The sequence below is a fragment of the Podarcis vaucheri genome, assembly GCF_965113315.1.
Source record: "Podarcis vaucheri genome assembly, chromosome: 10".
NCBI classification, from domain to species: Eukaryota; Metazoa; Chordata; class Lepidosauria; order Squamata; family Lacertidae; genus Podarcis; species Podarcis vaucheri.
In genome coordinates, this window is record NC_138748.1 from 70,403,682 (window position 1) to 70,426,002 (window position 22,321).

Consider the following 22,321-nt stretch of genomic DNA (forward strand, 5'->3'; position numbering starts at 1 on the left):
GACCATTTTGGTTGCCCTCCTCTGGACACGTTCCAGTTTGTCAGTGTCCTTCTTGAATTGTGGTGCCCAGAACTGGACACAGTACTCCAGGTGAGGTCTGACCAGAGCAGAATACAGTGGCACTATTACTTCCCTTGATCTAGATGCTATACTCCTATTGATGCAGCCCAGAATTGCATTGGCTTTTTTAGCTGCCGTGTCACACTGTTGGCTCATGTCAAGTTTGTGGTCAACCAAGACTCCTAGATTGGCAGAACGTTGCTTTACCCCAGGTCCTGCAGGGTTACATCCTCTCTGTTTAAAATCTTTATGGAAAGCATCATCTTGAGTTTTGAGGGGTGCCATCTATATGCTGATGACACCCTGAGCTCTCAAAACCATCTGAATGAGGAGGTCCAGGGCCAATGTCTGGAGGCAGTGATAGGCTAGAATCCTGACAGAACATAGATTCTGTGGATCCCAGATCAATGAATGGGGTTGAGGGGAGACAGCTTGCTTTGGGATTGGATAGCACACCACATAAAAGGCGCACGTAGCTTGGACTTGCTAAATCTTTGGCCCTAGAGTAATACCATGCCCATATGACTGAGTTGCCCAGCCACTCTGGTTCCAAGAAGGAGTGGTCCCAAGTGTTATGGTGCTATAAATGTATGCTGCTCTTGAGTTAACTGACTGTGATGCAATTTTAAGACACGTTTTCATTGTATTGTTTTATGTAATTTTGTATATAAAACCACCCCAGACTCCTGTTCAGAGAAAGGGTGGGGTATAAAAACAATAGAAACTTGCACAATTCTCAAAAGCTATGTGGTGCAAATTTGCGGGGAGGACGGGACTACGGTGATCTTATTAACTTGTGGTGGAATAAAAACAGTGTTGCACCTTAAAAGCTGAAGCTTTTGTAGCCAAGTCCCTTTTTCATGAAATGGCAAATTACTTCTTTATTAGGGTATTTACATACCACCTGCCAATCAAATTCAAGCCTTAAGTGGCAAGTATAAGGTAAAAATAATAAAATTGATATACTTAAAAGGTAAAGGGACCCCTGACCATTAGGTCCAGTCGTGACCGACTCTGGGGTTGCGGTGCTCATCTCTGGGTCATGTGGCCAGCATGACTAAGCCGCTTCTGGCGAACCAGAGCAGTGCACAGAAATGCCGTTTACTTTCCCGCCAGAGCAGTACCTATTTATCTACTTGTACTTTGACGTGCTTTCGAACTGCTAGGTTGGCAGGAGCAGGGACCGAGCAATAGGAGTTCACTCCGTCGTGGGGATTCGAACCGCCAACCTTCTGATTGGAAAGTCCTAGGCTCTGTGGTTTAACCCACAGTGCCATCCGCGTCCCATTGATATATTAAAAGGCAGCAAACCAAGCATCATAATACTATAAACAAATTACAACACCTAAGCCTATCTTAAAAATCTGAAGAACAATCAGTCTTTGCCCGCCGCCAAAAATACACCTGCCTGAGGAAGTGCCAAGCAGATTGGGGGGGGGTCCCCATAGTAGGGGCGCCACACTGTCTCTGGTAACATCCTGCCTCATTTCAATTGGGAGGGACATCTGGTGAAGGTCCTCTGCTGGCAAGATATGGGTAGGCATGTGCTGAGACAGGTTGTTCATGAAGCCTGGCCCCAAGCCACGAAGGGTTTTAAAGGTCAGAACCATGTGACTCATATCTCATAGTCAATGTCAGTATTCTGGCAGAGACACTCTGCACTAACTGGAGTTTCTGAACCATCTTTAAGGGCAACACCACTTACAGGGGCAATCTAATCAGGAGGTTATCAGGTTATGGTGTCCTCTTCCATTTTGCAGATCTGCTGCAAGCCTGGGTCACTGAGACAAGGCCAACTAACTCCAGATAAGGGCATGGGTGGCTTGTAGTGTGTGAACACTCAGAGGACGACCCCCAAACCACCCCAAATATCTTCACAGAAGCTTATGAAAAGCTTGGCCTATCATTCAATATCCAAAAAACCGAAGTGCTGCACCATCAAGCACAAAACAACCCCTCTGCAGCCCCACAAATCCAACTCAATGGTGTAACATTGGAAAGTGTCGATCACTTCTCCTACCTGAAACAGTAGTTTCAGAAATGCACATCATTCTTCTGTTGGTAGCTTCAGAACATGAGTTGGAATTTCATCACAAGGTTAGCAGAACCATCTTAAACCAGATGACCAAAATGGATTCAAAAAAATAAACTGAAGGGAGATGAGATATACTATGTGAGGCTTATCAGGCTAGGCCACAGAAAGAGAAGAGAAAGGCAGCTAAGTCAAGACCCTTCCAGTGTCCTGTTTCACCGGATAAATTATTCCTTTTGCTCATTCTAGTTTAATAAAAATTTCATGGCCCTGACAGTAATTATGGCTGCACACACAGATCAATGGTGAGCGCAACTTAACACCCAGGCTTTCTGTCTAGCAGTTGTGTGTGCAGCAATGAAACTATCAAAGAAGACAATTAAGATCTGGCAGCCACAAAAAACGATGCCTAAAAGGGAACATAAAACACTACTGTCAAAAGAGATTGTTACTAGCTTGGAATTCCAACTCCCGGTTTGGATTTTGATAGGCAAACAAACTGGTTGAACAAGTTTCGAGAGAGTGGCCCAAGTGCGCCAGATTCATTAAACCTGAAAGGTTTGTTGAACATTTTTATATAGTCATTTGCTGTTGGGAGGAGAACTGAAGTTCTTAAGTTACAGGTCTTTTTCTCAAACGTATGAAAAATACAAAAACATAAGGGCTCGGGAGATGTTCTGTGTAACACAGACGTCTACTAGCAAAGGTTGACAATGGAAATATTCATGGGTCTCGACCCAGTGTTTTTTGCAGAAGTATGCCATTGTGAAAAGAATCCGGTTACTTAGGACATTAGCCCAGATACCACATGCAAACAAAATGTTCTAAATAGTCTACAGCAATGTGGAACAAGACATTTTCCCCCTTAAAGCAATGACAACCAGAGTCTGATGTGGCATATTATACTATTAAAATCTTTCTGCACCACATGAATACTGGTAGCACAGGTTGCTGGAGGTTCTAATTTAAGACCTTACATTTCCTTTTTGTTTGTATTTAATATCATTTTTGTTAATCTTCATCAACAAGATCAATCCCAAGCTTTAACCATTGAAGAAATATAAAGCTAAATATCATAAATTAGCACCACAGGGGGTTGGGCTAGAGCTAGATGACCCTTAGGGTCTCTTCCAACTCTGCAATTCTATGATATATACTGATGTTATCCTACCCCAAATCTCAAGATTATCTCTTCCAGCAGCTTCAAAATGCTACTGATTGCTGGCAGTAGATGTGGACTCTGCTGAAATTCCACCTATAAGCTGAAAAGGCTCAGAGCAACATTTCCAAACACCATCCGCCAAGTCTGCTCAGGTAGAATCAAGACAGAAAAGAGAGGATGAAAGGGAAAGTCCAATGTTTTGTTTTGTTTTAAGCGAAGTCTTGTGTTGGAGGCAAGAAATTATGGACAAGTGTTTGTTACAATACAGTATCAACATTAAAACTTATTGCTAGTCACTTTTGTGAATAAAGCTACTAAATAATGATAATAAAAACAGTAATAGTCATCAAGAAATTTAGCAAAATCACCAAGGGAGAATCCCAGTACCAACTTACAGAGAACATCTTCTGCGCCTTTTCAAAGGTAACCCAAGAACTAACTGCCTCACAAGGAGCCAGCCAGGGTGTCAACTTGTCAACATGCAACATTGGATGAGACATCCATCTCTAAACATGTAGCAGTGGCTTCCTAATGAATATATTTGGAAATTGTCAATTTCTTCCAAGAGCATGTCTTACTGCAAACAAAACAGCTGCACAATGTTTATTAGATGAAGGCCAGAAATGCCACTTTCCTTTCTTGTCAAGCAATGAGGTGGGAGAGGCTGCGTTTTTAGCTCAGTACTAATTATTGCCAAAACTCTATTTGTGAGGAGGAGTTGCAAATCAAGGAATCTGCATTTGGCTCTATCAAATGGCTGCTTTCTTAACCTGAGACTACTGGACGATAGAAGCTGCCTTGATAACCTAGCTGACATTGATCAATAATTCACAACAGGTCTATTATTATGGGGGAAATAGGCAGAGAAAGGGGTATGAAGACCTTTGAGGAAGTCAACATTGACAAGACAAATAAAACACAGAAACACACAAAGGACCATCAGTCCTCTTCTGTATGACTCATCAGCACTGTGCTCTGACTGCACCGAGAGAACAAAAAGCCATTAGGGCTAGACTAGAGTAAGACAACAGTATAGCCCGGTGTATAAGTTTAGGGGGGGTTCAGCAATTAGGATGCTCTAGTTTGTTACATCCATATCCCTTCCCGCAAGAAATTTAAAAGCAGCATTTCAGCAGTACAACCACCCTGAAAGATGGTGAGCGTCATGCCTAAGTGAGGATTTGAGCATGAGTTCCCAAAGTCAGGCTTTTGTTGAATGTACACAATTGTTCTAGAAACATAGTGAGCTACCTCATATCACATCAAGTCACTGGTCTCTCATGCTCAGTATTGTCTACCTTGATTGGCATCAGCTATCTAGGGTTTTGAGGGACACGGGTGGCGCTGTGGGTTAAACCACAAAGACTAGGACTTGCCGATCAGAAGGTCGGAGGTTCGAAGCCCCATGACGGGGTGAGCTCCCATTGCTAGGTCCCTGCTCCTGCCAACCTAGCAGTTCAAAAGCACGTCAAAGTGCAAGTAGATAAATAGGTACCGCTTCGGTGGGAAGGTAAACGGCATTTCAGTGCGCTGCTCTGGTTCGCCAGAAGTGGCTTAGTCATGCTGGCCACATGACCCGGAAGCTGCACGCCGGCTCCCTCGGCCAGTAAAGTGAGATGAGCGCCGCAACCCCAGAGTCGGCCACGACTGGACCTAATGGTCAGGGGTCCCTTTACCTTTATCTAGGGTTTCAGACAGGAGCCTCTACCAGCCCTACCTGGCGATGTCGAGGATTGAACTTGGCACCTCATGCATGCAATGCAAATGCTCTACCCCAGAGCTACGGTCTTCCTCTAGCATGCTTTCAGAAGCTGTGGAACACTTCACCAGTAGAAATACTAACCACCAGTTAGAGCACACACACACACACACACACACCACCACTGCTGGGAAAAAGGGAATGATTTAAGACAAGTTCATTTGCACAACAGTTATTCACATTTGTATTTTTTCTTGGTGGTTTAAATAACTGATTGAACCAGGAGTCCCATGCACATCGTCACAAATGAGACATATTGGCTTACAACTAAACAGAGGGTTTATGCAACCTAGCAGCATAATCCAAAGCCTGTGGGTCATGCAGCCCACACACCATTTGCACTGCAAAAGCGTAGCTGCTTAGAGACAAAAGGAACATTTCTGCACGGTTGTTAAGCAAAATCACTTATCTGAGGTTAAGCCACAATCCTGCACACACTCGATTTGGAATTAAACCCCACTGAACATCTGAGTGAAGCTGCAGGTGACTGAACTGCACATGCCCAGAACTTTCCAGAAGCAAAAGCTGGTGGTTACAGGACAAAATAGTTTGGGCTATACCATTTGACTGGCAGAATGAACATTTGATCGGCAAATATTCATAATTAGGTAGCCAAACACACTGCAAATGTTAGGCAATTGGACAGCATAAAACAAGAATACAAGATGAACCATCAATGCACAATATACTATGGAGTTTTCTTCATCCCCTGATTGCTACTAGTTCAACCCATTTATGATTAGCCAGAGTCACCAACTATCAAGGCACATTACTCTTTGGTGCGGTGTTGTTTTTTTAAAAAGCATTTGGAGACCTAAAAAAAGTTCTCATGAGTTTGAAGTTTTAATAATCTACAGTATTTGCCAAACACAGCTATAAGAACTCTACAGAAGAAAAGCAAAGGTCCTACACCTTCCAGAAAAACACACTGCTTATAATATACAGTATTAGAACCTCATTCCCCATTCCCTCAAGATTCCCTCTACCCTCTTCAGGATTCATCTCAAAGTTATCCATTTATTTCTCAGTCTTCAGTTCTTCTTCATACCAAAATCTGTACTCTAGTATCCCACAATGGCCTTCCTGAGCTCCATCAGCTACCATAGATACCCAAGTTTCACAATGTGACCCATTTGTCCAAATGAGCAGCTTATGCAAGTTATTCATTCCTCTCACCTTCCTAGTCCAGTTCTTGAAGGGCTCCTATGGCTTAGAGTACAGACCGAATTTCCTGTAGCTTCCGAGTACCAAAGCTAAAACCTACATCCTTCTCTTGAACACAGTTATCTTAAGGCAAACAAAGGGACGTGTGAAGCTCAACAGTGGATCCAGCATCATGCAGAATTGCAGCTCATTCACTGCAATACAATAGGACCACAACTTGCGCTGATGTTGCTTACACATAGCTTTGCATGGGTTGCCAAAAAAAATCCCCAAATAAATAGAAACACCCTTGCTTACCAGTCCCTGGAAGCTCTCACGAGATCTTGCAGGGCCATTTGAGATCTCACAGGAGCCTCGTATGACAGCTATGAGCTGCTCTTGTAGGACATGGCTAAAATAAAAATGGGCGGCAGAGTCCTCTAAGAACAGGTGGAGTGGGTAATAAACTGTTCATATCACAATCAATTTGCACAAAAGTGAAAAGCTGCTTCTGATTTCCTGAGCATGGTTTACGTTGTTTTTTTAAAAAAAAAAACTGTTCAGAGCCACAGAAACTATAATTTGTTGGGGGGGGGCAGGACTTGCCAGTGTAAGTCCTGGCAAGGTAAGCAAACACTTTCAAGTTATGCAGTGAATGGCATTGAGACCTAATTTACACTGCAGTCAGCAGAGATTAGCACCTGCTAGGGAAAGACCTCACAGTGCAGTTCCCAAGATATCTGCATAACACATGGATTACCCACCAGCATCATTTCTGATCCGCCGCATGATGAGCTATGTCCCTCTGCATACTTAACATCCCAGGAAATAAAGGTTTTCTGCAGCGTACAAATTGTCCATTTCAAATGGCATATTAAATTTTAATCAAACCAGATACCTGCTTTGGTCAGTCCTACATTTCTTATTTCCTCAAGGATGTTCCCACACTATCTGTTCCAACCAGATCACACTATCTGTTACAAGGAGATCAAGAAATAGCTTATCTAACTAAGCTGTGACTAGTAAGTTATCTTGCTGGAAGAAGGTGCTCCCCAAGGAGGTAGAAACTTCTTTACATGACACAAATGTTACTATATAAGCTCCTGGACATCGTTTAAACTTATTTTAATTGTGCCTCGTGGCAATTCTTGGGGCAACTGTAATCATGTGAGGTTTTTTGGGCCCGACCCTAATATAGGCACATTTAACAGAAGACTGCCATATGAAACCTCATGCTATGCATACCCAACCATGGCTGCTTAGGGCAGAATTGCTAAACATTTGCCAAAGGTGGATTTGCAAGACCCTTGGATCATCTATTCACATGGCAAACGATTCAGAACAGGCAGACATTTAAAAAGAGTCAATCACGGAAATAGCCAACATGGGGAGATTTCTACAACAGTTAGCAGATTGCTATCACATCAGGAAAAGCTGTGGGTGTATAACCTACTTGAAAGGTTTTTCCCCCCTTTTTTTAATGCCCCAGCAATCTACCTTCGAGCTATATTAGGCACAATAGGTTTGCACAGCAGCCAACCAGCTGCTGTAGCACAGTAGCTAAGTGCATGTCCCCAGCTCAAATCTCAGTTCAGCCATGCACTGACTCTACAACCACAACCCAACCACTATCTTTTAGCCTCAGCTTTAACATGCTATATGAGGGAAATTGTAATAATAATAATAATAAATTTTATTTATATCCCGCCCTCCCCAGCCGAAGCCGGGCTCAGGGCGGCTAACAACAATAAAACAATACAAAAGTACAACATAAACAACATTCTAAAATCATTCATTATAAAAATTAATTAATTCAAGCCACTAGCAACCATTGGGCCAGAGCTCTGCGAAGATTGCCGAGGGAGGGAGTCAGGCTGTGCCCTGGCCAAAGGCCTGGTGGAACAGCTCTGTCTTGCAGGCCCTGCGGAAGGATGTCAAGTCCCGCAGGGCCCTGGTCTCTTGTGACAGAGTGTTCCACCAGATCGGAGCCACAGCCGAAAAAGGTTTGTAAGGTTTAGGAGCCAGAATGGCTAATCGTTTTTGGCTCATGGGCTGGATTCACTTTCAACAAACCCATCAGGGATTGTATGTCAACAATTGGTGTCAGCACCTGACATGCTTGCACACACACACACACACACAGGACAGCCACACAGGCACACAGACTAATTGCAGCACTGCAGAGAAGTTTAAACCAATCTGCCCAATCCAATGCAACATCTCCTTTTTTTATTCAAAAAAATGTGCCACCTGTAGGGTGTTAGGGTACCAAAATTAACTGCTGGGGGGGGATGCAGTTCAGATCAGACCAGGGATTCACCACCTCTGGTTTACAGGGTACGATGGTACCTTGGTTTAAGAACAGCTTAGTTTATGACTTGGATTAAGAACGCTGCAAACCCGGAAGTAGGTGTTTTGGTTTGTGAACTTTGCTTTGGAATAAGAATATGTTTCGCTTCCTGTTGAGTGTGTTCCATTTGTAAACTGAGTCCCCCGCTGCTATGGGAAAGCACACCTTGGTTTAAGAACGCTTTGGTTTAAGAACGGACTTCCGGAACGGATTAAGTTCGTAAACCAAGGTACCACTGTACTTGCTATAAGTATGTTCATCATTCCCTCCAAGGCAACACAAACAAACAGTTCTATTATTTTGGTTCAACTTTCTACTGGAAGGCCAAGAGCACAATTTCAACCCTATTAAATAAAAAACTCCTGTGTTGCTGAGGTAAGTGAACAACTGAGTAAACCACTGCTTCTCCATCCTGGCAGCAGGTTTCTGCCTCTACTAGCCTGGGCTAGAGAACAGACTATCACAATTCCATAGAGGGAAGCGTTTTACTGTGAGTGTGCATGAAAATGGAAGCAGCAGCACTGTCAGCTCAATCTCTGGCATTCAAGCATGAAGTATCCCTGTGCTTCCCCAACTGAAAGAGACTCATAATCTCAGTGTCATGGGTTCAAGACCCGTGTTGGACAAAAGGATTCCTGCATTGCAGGGGGTTGGGCTAGATAACCCTCATGTTCCCTTCCAATGCTACACTTTTGTGATTCTAAGTCAAACTATGGAAGTCCCACAGGTGGCAATGACAGCCACCAACTTGGATGGCTTTAAAAGTGGATTAGACCAGGAGTCGGCAACCTAAGGCCCATGGGCCACAAGCGGCCCAAGGGGGTTGTTTAACCGGCCCCCGAGCAGCCCCCGAACTGAGCCACCCACTCGGCAAGTCCCTGCACGCTGCTCTAAACTGGCACAGCGCGGTGCAGGGACTCGCTTCCGAGGTGCCAAAAATTGCATCTATGAAGACACCGGAAATCGCGTCTGCGCAGACACAGACTGCGGAAATCATGGGAGCACGTGGTCACTCTTGGAGGGATCTCCACTGGAGTGAACCGACCCATGTGAGGTAAACCATGCCAACCCCTGGATTAGATAAATTCATGAAGGAGAAGGCTGTACTTTGCCTCCACAGGTGAAAACAGCAATGCGTCACAATACCAGTTTCTGGAAACCAGCACAGGAAGGGAAATTGCTCTTGTGCTCCAATCCTGGTTGCTGGCATGTGGTTGGCCACTGTGAGAGCAAGATGCTGACCACTGGCCTGATCCAGCAAGCTCCTCTTATAAGCTCCTGGTATAATCTTAATGGAAAGAGGCAGTAAAATGAAATGCAGAACAGGAACTGGTAGCAGCACGACTTTGCCAAAAGCAGAGTCATCCATCATTTGACTACACTGTATTTTGGGGTGGATTAATATCTAATGACTCCCCCATCCCTCTTAACAATCCATTTTACAGAGGGAATGCCCAAGCTTGCTTGGAACCAAAGCTATATAATGACATTATCTTCTTCATAATCTTTCAAAATACAGTGGTACCTCTGGTTACGAACTTAATTCATTCCAGAGGTCCATTCTTAACCTGAGGTACCACTTTAGCTAATGGGGCCTCCCGCTGCCACCAGCGCACAATTTCTGTTCTCATCCTGAGGTAAAGTTCTTAACCCAAGGTACTACTTCCGGGTTAGCGGAGTCTGTAACCCGAAGTGTTTGTAACCTGAGGTGTTTGTAACCCGATGTACCACTGTAAGTTGTCTTCCTGGCCTCTTGGTATACAAGATTGGCATGGCTACTGTACAGGCTTGTGAAGAGGCAATTGCTCTGCCACCTGTGGCAAGTAAAAGTTGTCTCTGGGCTACCAGGCAGGAAAACATTACAAAATGAAGCCAATGAGAGCCAAACAGAACATACATATGGGCAACTATGAGAAGATTTTTAAGCTTGCTTTAGTACTGGGAAGTCCCACTCAATCCAAGAATGTCTCATCTTAACAGTGGGGGTAAGGCAATCCTCGTTTCAGGTTTCATTGCACATTTGGAGAAGTGAAGACATCACAAACAGTTCTGTCTTCTAAATGTTCAAGCATCAGTTGTTCCACTAAGCACTTTCATATCCAATTCATCAAGGACTATCTAGCTAGGACAGTCCACTGCCACCCTCTGTTGTCAGCATGCTCACCTGCCTGTTTACCTCTCCCCAAATTCATACCTCTCTCTCTACCACTTATAGAAGGGATGGCTAACATGTGGTCCCCCAGATGTTGACAGACTATAGTTCTCATAATGAAGGTATTTTGTTTTGTGGGACCCACCATTTCATTGAACACATCTCTTCCATTGAATTTATACTGTTCTGCTCCATTTGGAAGGGCTTTATTTTTCAATGGTTTCATCTTTTTAATAATTGTTTATTATATTGATGCAACCCACCCTGGGACATTACAGTGAAGGGTAGGTACAAAATCTTATAAATAAACGAATCACTGGCCTTGCTGGTTGGGGTTGATGGGAGTTGGAGACCCACAACATCTGTGAGCCACCAGTTAGTCACCCATGACTTATAGCAACTTCGTGCAGCATCAGCAATGATTCATTCTTCCTCATATCTTTTGGCACAACCAATGACACCCTTTCATTTCACTGGGTACCTTCCAGACAAAAGGAAGCCTCCAGGCTTATGATCTTCCCTCTGTTACCTTTTCACATCAAATGGACCTTTTATCCTTCCTGCTATATGATCTTTCCATCTTTGTCCACAATAAACTTTGTTCCACTTCCTACATTGCAACCAACACATCACAAAATGTCACCACTTTTACTGTTCCCCTGCTAATGTCATTTTGCGAAAGCAAGGCCTCCAGCTTGCTTTGACTGCTTGCAACTTCCGTCACTCATCAAATTTTCGATACAGGGTGAAAGCCACATGTGTTAGTTCATTACCCTCATTATTTTTCTCCTGCTAGTCTGTTACTTTATGACAGTGAAGGCATAGGGAACACAGCCTGGGAAGGAAGGAGGCAAGTGGTAATGGAAGCAGCAGACTAGAGTGGAGGTAGTTAGTGGCAAGTGAGCAATATCTAATCCAAAGCTTTTCAAACTGTGTGTCATGACACGTTAATGTGTCAGCTGCAGTGTGTAGGTGTGTCGCACGTATGCTCCCCACACTTCTCCTGGGGCTGGAAAGGGTTAGTTTAACCTCCAGTTTGCTAGTAAAACTGAACTACTGTTTCATGAAATTATCCAAAATTGAATTACCGTGTCGCAAAACGATGCATGTCCAAAAACGTCTTTTACCGTTTTATATACTGTGTCATTAGTATTCCTTTAAAAATAGATATCAAAACACATTTGCCAACAAACAGCAGAAAGTATGAGTTATCAAACCTGAAGCATTTAATACTAAGGACTGTTTAGAAGGAACACTGATTTCATATGCTAAGATCCATATGCCCATCTATAGCCAAGCATTCTCTCTCACATACAGTGGCCAGACCGATGCCCCTAGGAATCTCAGCAAAGCAGTTCTTCATGTTCACATTACCTTCTGCTGGATTCTTCCTGGGAAGGGGCCCGAAAAACTGGCTTAGATGTTGAACAGACTTGCTTTCTAATAAATAGCATTTTGGTGCTTAAGATACATTTACCTGCAAATGATGTGTTAGACTGGCAGTTACACAAGCCCTTTGATTTTTCAAGCTGAAGCTGGTAAAAGTGCATTCATGCTACTGTCACCTTCATAGTGCCTTGGAGAGTAGGGCCTGGATTTGAGAGCTGTGCACCCACTTCCAATCACTAGAACAAGCCCCACAATGAAACTGTGGATAAGAAAGAATGTACTGCATTCACTCCTAGTTCAGTACATCTCATCTCCTGCTACAAAGGCACAAATCTCTAGCAGCACACTGATCATTAAATTAACAGAATCTGTTATGTCTCGTTGCAGGAAGTTCAGGATGAAAGGGCACAGTTTCACCACATTAAAGAACTACAAACTGGAGAGAAGTACAGGTACAATATCCTCCTTGGATATTCACTTTGCTGCTACAGTAATGGCAAGGATTAAATTCATTTTCCCCCATCTCAAGGATCTGTACATCTTGCACCTTTTGACCTGAAGCATGCATAATTGAAATCCCAACAGCAGCAGTTGCATAATACCTTTTATTTGGACTAAAAGTCAGTAAATGATGACCTGGAAGAATTCTGTGAAACTCAAAAGCTAGCTAGCTTTGTTGTTTTTTTACATTACTTTCTGTTGGTTCAAATAAAGGTATTATATTATTGCTGCTGCTGGGAATTTTCTCTGATGAACTCACACCGCTTCCTGTATTATTATTATTTTTGTCTGCAATAAAGAGTAACTGAAATTGTAGACTAAAACACATCTAAGGAAATGTAAGGAGAGAGAAAATTGTGAATGATCCCAGCAAATAGAGATCTAACACCACCTGCCCTGGAATCTCCCACTATGAAAAAAAGAGGCAGGAGGGGAGAGGCTGTGCGACCATACTCAGATAAAGTCTGTTACTCCCTATCAGCAAATAGACAAGGAAACGGTCTCTGTACAAGAACCACCAGATATTTCAGAAAGAGGCCGGTCCTAAAAAAGGAGGGCAAATAAAGTAGCCCTCAAATGCTCTGAGAGTATCTGGCAAGGAGGTTCCTGTTGAGAGAAGGAAGATTGGATCAAAAAATCCAAAGAATGTAAATGGGGAGGGAAGAGAAAAAACCCTTTCTAATGGACTTTTGAGGACAGCAACAGTCTTACTCATTCTTAAGCAGGACCTTGGCTGGTACCTAAGGAAAAGGTACCAACATACGTGTGTGCGTTTGTATAAATACACACACAGAGAGAGAGAGAGAGAGAGAGAGAGAGAGAGAATGAATGTCTTTCTAACAGCACTCAGTTCTCAAGAAAAGGGAATGGTGATTATATTCGCTAGAACCATTCTGTCAATTGTGGCTAAGAGCTTCATGAGTTGGGAGGGCGAGAAGGTGGATCAGGGGGCCCCATTCTTTACATTGCTCCAATTATTAAAGGGAAGAATGGGGACTCTTCACAGAACGCCTTTCTCCTGCACTTAGGCTAATTCCTCAGGAATTTCTGGGTTAGGAGGCCAGGGGGTGAAGAAACTACAAAGAATGTATTTAATTTAAAGGAACTATGAGTGGAAGAACTAGTGCAGCCTTTCCTGACCTGGTGCCCTCCATTCAGGACTCTCTGTTTAGGGAAATTTTTAATGTTTGATGTATTCATTGTGTTTTTAATATTCTTTTGGGAGCCACCTAGAGTGGCTGGGGAAACCTAGCCAGATGGGCGGGGTATAAATCTTTATTTATTTATTTTTAACACACCCCAGCCAACATGGAGTACAGCAGTTACAGGCTATCTTATATCAAGCCCACCAACTCTGTATTGTTGACACTGACATTGAAAGTTGAACCTGGGAACCTTAATAATAATAATAATTTTATTGTTTATACCCTGCCCATCTAGCTGGGTTTCCCCAGCCCATCTGATTGGCTTCCAGCAAAATATAAAAAATAATAAAATGTCCCCTGAACAGGGCTTCAGATCTTTTTTGAAAGTTGTGTGATTCTTTATCTCCCTGACATCTGATGGGAGGGCATTCCACAGGGAGGGCACCAACGCCAAGAAGGTCCTCTGTCTAGACTTTCTGGATGCAAAGCAGGAACTCTGCCATCTAGCTACAAACCTTCGCAAACAGGAACATGGGAAGTTTCAAGACATTGATCCATCCAGCTTAGTATTGTCCCCCGAGGTTTCCTTCCCAGCGTGAACTGGGGATGCCATGGGGGGATAGAACCAAGGCCCTTCTGGATGCAAAGAAGATGCTCTGCCAGTGAGCCATAGCCCTTCCAAAGCAGAAACACAGGAAGGTGCCTTATTGAGGCAGATACATTGCTCTGTCTACCTCAGTACTGCCTACACTGACCGACAGCAGCTCTGGAAGGTTTCAGGACAGAACAGTATTTCCTTGCCCTACCTGGAGATGACACTGGGGACTGAGCATGAGGCTTTTGCAGGTGCTTTGCCACTGATGGGGAGAGGGCTGGCTGGCAGAGCAGCCTGCACTTAATGTGCCGCAAGCCACTCAGAGCAGCTGGGGCAACCGAGTCAGATGGGTGGCACATAAATAATAATAATTAAAAATTATTATTATTATTGCGCTTGCAGGGACCCAGGGGGCTGGCCTTCCCTCCTACACCTCTCAAGCCAGGAGAACAAAAGCCCTGCTGAAGGAAGGGTGAAGAAAAAGGAAGAATTGGAACTTTTGAGCACCTGAACCTAACAGGACAGGGCTGTGCCCATCCACACGCAAAAGAGGGATTTTCGTCATAGAATCAACTGCAGGGTGGGTAAGGGATCCCAAAGGGCTATCTAGTCTAGCCCACCCCTTGCAGTGCAGGAAATCTCTCTTGCCACAGTGATGAAAGTGTGCTGGACTTAAGATGAGTCCCACTGGGACTTGATCCCGAAGCCAGGCTCTTAGAATCATAGAATAATAATATTAATAATAAATTTTATTTATACCCTGCCCTCCCCGGCCAGAGCCGGGCTCAGGGCGGCCAACACCAACAAAATCACACTAAAAACATAATAGGGGGGAAAGAGAGGGGGGGACACCAATTTAAAATACAGGTTAAAATGCAATTTAAAATGCAGCCTCATTTTAAAGTACCTGATAAATCAAGACCCTAAGGGGAGGGAAACATAAGGGTCAGACTGAGTCGAAACCAAAGGCCCTGCGGAAAGGTGTCAAGTCCCGCAGGACCCTAGTCTCTTGTGAAAGAGTGTTCCGCCACGTCGGGGCCAGTGCTGAAAAGGCACTGAACTGTAGAGTCGGAAGGAACCGAAAGGCTCATCCAGCCGAACCCCCTACAATGCTGGAAATTACAAAGGTGTCGTCAACATATCACAACCCAAACACAAACACAGAACACAAACCCAAACTTTGGCTCAGATATGTTGACGACACCTTTGTAATTTGGCCACACGGGAAAGAAAAACTAGATAGCTTCCTCACACATCTCAACAGCCTACACCCCAAAATACAATTCACTATGGAAATAGAAGACAACAACCAACTCCCCTTTCTTGACGTCCTAATCTACAAAAAACCTGATGGCTCCCTAGGACACACTATCTACCGAAAAAAACACACACCAACCGCTACTTACATGCACAATCACACCACCACCCTGCACAAATAAACTCCGTAGCCAAGACTCTCATCTCCAGAACCAAACGCCTGGCTGACAAAGACCACTTGACAACTGAGTTACAGAATCTCTCAAATGTGTTAATCGCCAATGGATACCAGAAAAACAAGGTTACGAAGCTAATCCAAAAAGAAACACCCCCCAAAAACCAAGACACAGAAGAAAACAATGGCATGGCCCTCCTTCCTTATATCAAGGGCACTACAGACAAAATTAGCAAAATCCTCCATAAACACAATATCAAAACAGCCTTCTGCACCAACCAAAAAATAGCCAATATCCTCAGAAACCCAAAAGACAAAATCCAGCTCGAAAACCAAGGGGTCTATGAAATACCCTGCAAAGTCTGCCCAGCCACGTACATTGGACAAACAAACAGACGAATAAATGCACGTATCGCAGAACACAAGAATGCCGTCAAAAAAGAAGAAAAAACTTCCTCTCTTTTCCAACACATGAAAGAAACAGGACACGAAATTAATTTTGCAGATTCCAAATTGCTCTTTAACATGGAACATCACCACAAGAGAATAATCATGGAAGCCATCGAGATAGAGAAACACCCTCACAACATGAACAAGCGTGACGACACGTCCCGCCTGCCTGACATCTGGAAATTAGCCCTCCCCACAAAAACCGACACCAGAACCAGAGGCACACAGAACGCCGTCACCAATCAACCACACCAGACCCAAACCCAGACCCTCTCCACAGACATATTACAGACTCCATCCAGTAGCCAAACTATAGTGGCACCTCCGGATGCTGCACCCCCCTGCAATCCCTACACAGATCTGGCTGGCACAAGGCACAAAACCACAGCTCGCCCCTATACACGAAGCCAAGCCAGAGCACAACTAAATGCAGCACAGCCATCTTCTCAGAAAAACTCTTCACAAGCTCAAGAGGTCAAGACACGAAAGCTTTACCACTAATCTACACTTAATGACCCACCCAGTGGTATTCAGAATATCACTCATGAAATCACTCAAGATATCCCTCAAGTAATTAAGGAACAAAAGAAGAAAAGGCACACTAATCTAGGAACTTCCTCTCTGCCCAGAACGTTGGAGGCTATACACCACACCCCTCAACAGTATTTATAGGAACTCAAACACCAGACTCTGCTCTGTTCCAGTAACAAGAAGCCGAAAGCACCAGCCTGAAGATGACGAGTGAGACCTCGTCGAAACGTCGCACAGACACCCCGACTCTTACACGGGAAGACACCCGAAGACACCAAAACCTGCATATAACGCTGGATGATCCTTTCGGTCCCTTCCAACACTACAGTTCAGTGCCTTTTCAGCACTGGCCCCGACGTGGCGGAACGCTCTGTCTCCAGAGATATATATAAAGAGGTGACATTTGCCAACTCTACCCATTAAAAAGAGGGCGTGCCCTGGGGGAAAAAGAGGACATATGACAACCCCACCTGCGGGGACCGAACCTGTAACCTCGGCGTTATCAGCACCACGCTCTATCCAGTTCCCTGCCTCCGGATTGCATTCACACACGCGCACCCAAACGCGGGGGTAGGAGAGGGCGGGGTGCCGCCTCTCACTGGAAAGGGCCCCCCAGGGGTCATCTAGCCCAACCCGCTGCAAGGGGCAGGATGGAAGGGGGGTTCAGAGCCAGGTACCTTCTTGACGGTGCGGGGCGCCTCCGTGACGGTCCCGTCGGGGCTGACCAGGGCCTCGCCCAGCTGCCCGCCCGCGCCGCCGCCGCCGCTGCTGTCGCCCCCGTCGCCGGCCAGCCGAGGCTGCTGCTGCTGCTGCTGGGCCCGAGAGGAAGCCGGCGCGGGCTCGCTGCGCTTCATGGCCGAAGCCTGAGGCGCCTTGGCGGGGGCCGGCGCGCCTCCGCCTGCCGCGACCGGCGGGCCGGACTCGGCGGGCGGCTGAGGCGGCGGGTTGGGCGGCGCGGAGGCGGCCTGAGCGCAGGCCCCGGACCCCCCTCCGCCTCCTCCGGCCTTGTCCAGCGGCCCGCCGCCCAGCTCCTTCAGCTCCACGGCCGGAGGGGCCGCCACGCGCACCGACATCATCGCCGCCTCAGGGGAGGACGAGGAGGAGGAGGAGGAGGAAGACGACGACGACGACGACGACGCCGGCTCTCGCCTCACACACTGGCGGCCGGGCGGACACGCGCGCCCTCGCTCCCTCAGGCGAAGCCCCGCCCACTCTCGGACGCCTCGACGCGCGGGGGCTCACGGGACTTGCAGTCCGCGGCCGCCGTCTGGGAGGGGGAAGGCTGCGGGGAGGAGGACTACCGCTCCCGGCAGGCGCCGCGGGCGAAACACGGGATCCAATCGCGGGGCGGGGAAGGCGGCGCGCAGGGGACGCTGGGGGTTGGAGTTCTTAACGGCTCTTTCTCTGTCTTCCCCCCTCCCCGTCTTTCCCTTCAGTTCTCAGCCTGTGGGTCCCCAGATGTTGTTGGACTACAACTCCCATCATCCCTGAGCTCAGGCCTTGCTAGCTAGGGGAGATGGGAGTTGTAGTTCAATCTGGGGACCCGCAGGTTGAGAAAGGTTATCACTTAGAACAATTCATGAACCAATAACTTATACATTGACCAGTGATAATGGGAAATGTTGTAGATATTTTTATCCACGTTTTTTTTAAATGATATTTATTATTATTTCATAAACAATAAAACAACAAAAACAAATTCCAACAAATTCAAAAAGCAAAACAGAGCAAAGATACACGATAGAAAAACAGTTGATAGAAAGAAATAAAATAAAAAAATAAAGAATAGGAACAAAGAGAAAAGCCAAAAATCAAAACTGAAAAATAGATTAATATTTTCAAATCTTATATTTTCTTCACTAATTTCTCGACCTCCTCACACCTCCCATTTTGTATTCCAGTTCAGGTATTTAATTCAGCAAATCCTTACCCTCTAACTTTCAACCTTACTCCATATGTTAACCTATTATTATAAATATCCATTTTCGATTATCAGTCCCTATTTACATTTTCTTAGGTATCTCTTTACCAGTACCACTTATTTTCATTCAAACGTCAATTCAACATTCCTTAATTTTACAGTGCTTCTGCAAGTTTTATCCACGTTTATTATGCTGTTTTTGTGATATACAAATGACATGAGAAAACTGGGTATACACATTTGTATAACATTATTCTTGACCCCCGCGAGTCCAGCTCCTGGAGAAGGAACTGGCAATCCATTCCGGTATTCTGCCAAGAAAATTCCATGGACATAAAAAAGGAGAAGCTTTGAGAAGAAAGTGATAGTTTCCAAGGCATGCTCTGGTTCATGGGGTCACGGAGAGTCAAACACAACTAAGACGACTAAACAACAAATACCTCTAGCTATATCTCTATCAATGTCTCTCTCTCTTTCTCTCATATCCCATCCTCGTCATCATCCAATGCTCCGGCTCCCGGTGGAGTACAGAGTCAGGTTTAAGGTGCTGGTTTTGACCTTTAAAGCCCTATGCGGCCTGGGACCCTCGTACCTACGGGACCGCCTCTCCTGGCATGTCCCACAGAGGACCTTAAGGTCCACAAATGACAACATTTTGGAGGTCCCAAGTCCCAAGGTGGTTAGACTGGTCTCAACTAGCGCCAGGGCCTTTTCAGCAGTGGCCCCAATGTGGTGGAACGCTCTGTCCCAAGAGACTAGGGCCCTGTGGGACTTGACATCTTTCTGCAGGGCCTGCAAGACAGAGCTGTTCCGCCTGGCCTTTGATTTGGACTCAGTCTGACCTTTATGTTTTCCTCCCTTTATGGCCTTATTTATCAGCTACTTTAAAATGAGGCTGCATTTTAAATTGCATTTTAACTTGTACAGTGGTACCTCGGGTTACATACGCTTCAGGTTACAGACTCCGCTAACCCAGATATATTACCTCGGGTTAAGAACTTTGCTTCAGGAGGAAAACAGAAATCATACGGTGTCGGCGCGGCGGCAGGGGGAAGCCCCATTAGCTAAAGTGGTACTTCAGGTTAAGAACAGTTTCAGGTTAAGAACGGACCTCCGGAACGAATTAAGTACTTAACCTGAGGTACCACTGTATTTTAAATTGGTCCCCCCCCCTTTTCCCCCTATTATGTTTTTACTGTGATTTTATTGGTGTTAGCTAACCTGAGCCACCACCACAACCCACAGCATCAATAATAATTCAAATGCACCAGAGATTCTGGAAAGCGAGGGGAAATATGTGGATTAATTTTTTTGCCAGCGTTCCTAGAAGCAGAGCCGCAGGCACTCAACATCCCAGGCAGATGACTCACAAGGGCTTATGGCGCAGTTCCGTGGCAGCATCTTTAGCAGAAAACCCTCCCGGTGGCTTCTGCTTCACAGATATTTGTCTAGCAAACGTCCGTTCCTTCACACCCACATCTCTTTCTCACACAGGCAGCTCTGCCAAGCGAAGGCGCGGGAAGGAAAGTTCAGACATCAGTGGAGAAAAACATGTGCAGGTGGAGAGAGGCTTGTGGCGTGTGGGCAAGCCCAGTGGCCCGGGAGAACCCGAGGCCTCCCTTTGCACAGCCACAATGTGCCAAGGGAAAGGGTTGTTGTAAACAAAAATCTGCCCTTTTTTCCCTTATGGGGTACCCAAGAGCCCATATAGAGTCCTTACGTAGGTTCCCTATTGGTAGGAGAAGATAACAGAGGCCAACCAGAGAGTATTGAGAAGCCAAGCAGCTAGTAAGCCTGATCTTTATTGATCTGTTGCAACAGGGTGCTCCCCTCACACGCAGGAAACGAGGAGGACCCAGAACAAAGGTGTGCCCGCCATTATATAGACATTTTATATTCCCTGCCCTGGAGCCCAAGACCACCCCTCCATACATCATACAAACATCACAGAAGGGGTGTAACCTAACCCCAGATACAACATACCTACATCACAGAAAAGACGGTCTACAGCAGAAATCTGAGTGCGTTGTTTATCTCGTCTGACAGGTTATCTACTTAATGGTCACTTGATGGGCCTGCCTGGGGGGCCTGGCTAGTCTTTTGTAATGATAAATACTTAGTTCCTGAGCCAGGTCACAGGCTCACCCTATTCATAGACAGACATACCCTTAAGACAGGATTTGTGAAGGAAAAGACAAGGGGGAGGCTTTTCCATTTTCCTTTGACCTTGCAGAGAAAACATTTGGTCAGTTTGGGAATCAAAAATGGTTTCAGGTCGGTCTTCCTGTGCTGATCTATGTATGTGCTTGGTTGGTACACTTATGAACATTTAACATATGTCTAAGACCTCAAAATTCCTATCACAGGGTCAGGCAAGGGAAACAGGAGCAGTCGAGGGGATGGAGCGACTCGGCTATGAGCAAAGGGCACAGCACTGGGGGCCGTTTTGCTTAGACCAGTGATGGTCAAACTTGGCCCTCCAGCTGTTTTGGGACTACAATTCCCATCATTCCTGGTCCTGTTAGCTAGGGATGATGGGAGTTGTAGTCCCAAAACAGCTGGAGGGCCAAGTTCGGCCATCACGGGCTTAGACAAAAGAGAAGTCTGCAACATGGTGCATTGCAGGGAGGCAGCAGAGAGAGCAGCTTTTCATGGACATCCGTCAAATTTTAGTATACGTGCTGCCAAAGCGAGAACGTGGACCTCTAAGGAAGTGGGGTGTTGGGAGATTCTCAGGGCAGAGAAAAGAAAGCCCTTCACACAGGTGCAGTGTTAAAACTGTGGAACTCCCTCCCACTGGAGACAGGGATGGCCACCAACTTGGGACAGCTTTAAAAGAGGACTGTCACGCTCAGGTTTTGCTTGCAAGTTCTGCAGGCATCCACAGAACAAAATGCTTTACTAGATAGGCTCTTTTTGTGTCCTTATTATTCCGTACTGCTTCTCAGCTCTCTGATGTTTTATTGCATTTGCCTATTGCGGTCTGCCTTCCTATCTTTTGTGAGTGGGCAGTACGTACGTATTTGTGCAAATAAATAAATTATTGTATGCACACTGTATGAAAATTTCAACTACCGGACCTCGGCCGCCGGTACTTAGCAATACCCTTGCAAAGTTGGGCTAACAATGTTAAGTTGTGGGTGAACATATCAGATGACACAGCGATTCTTCAAACAGCTCTTGTTTACAGTGGTACCTTGGGTTAAGTACTTAATTCGTTCCGGAGGTCCATACTTAACCTGAAACTGTTCATAACCTGAAGCACCACTTTAGCTAATGGGGCCTCCCGCTGCCGCCGGAGCACAATTTCTGTTCTCATCCTGAAGCAAAGTTCTTAACCTGAAGCACTATTTCTGGGTCAGCGGAGTCTGTAACCTGAAGCCTATGTAACCTGAGGTACCACTGTATTCACAGGCCAGAACTGAACTGAACTGAAGGGTTCAGCCAGCCTGCTTATATTGAGCTCCACTACAATGCAACTGTAACAACTTTCTGTAACTATCCAGTCACTGAACGTCACTTTCAATGCCTTATTTGCATATGTGGACCTGAGTGAAAACTATCTACAGTATCCCCCTGCTGGCCCAGGGTGAGAACTTCAGTACATAATAAACAGCACCTCAAGGAGGCCAAAGGTGCCTTGTAATTCGTTGGGTTGCTTGTCCATCTAGTCCACTGCTGCCAGCACTGAGTCCTTCC

At 45.5% G+C, this 22,321-nt stretch overlaps 1 protein-coding gene across 1 annotated transcript in view; it reads right to left on the reverse strand.

The window, feature by feature from the left end:
* The window catches only part of AHCYL2 (adenosylhomocysteinase like 2), a 102,289-nt gene extending 84,401 nt beyond the window's left edge, over positions 1–17,888 (reverse strand). Inside the window, exon 1 of the mRNA XM_082238969.1 lies at positions 17,379–17,888. Within this exon, the coding sequence (XP_082095095.1) occupies positions 17,379–17,777 (399 nt within the window). The 5' untranslated portion in view covers positions 17,778–17,888. The remainder of the gene's footprint in view (positions 1–17,378) is intronic.
* Between the last annotated feature and the right edge of the window lie 4,433 nt (positions 17,889–22,321).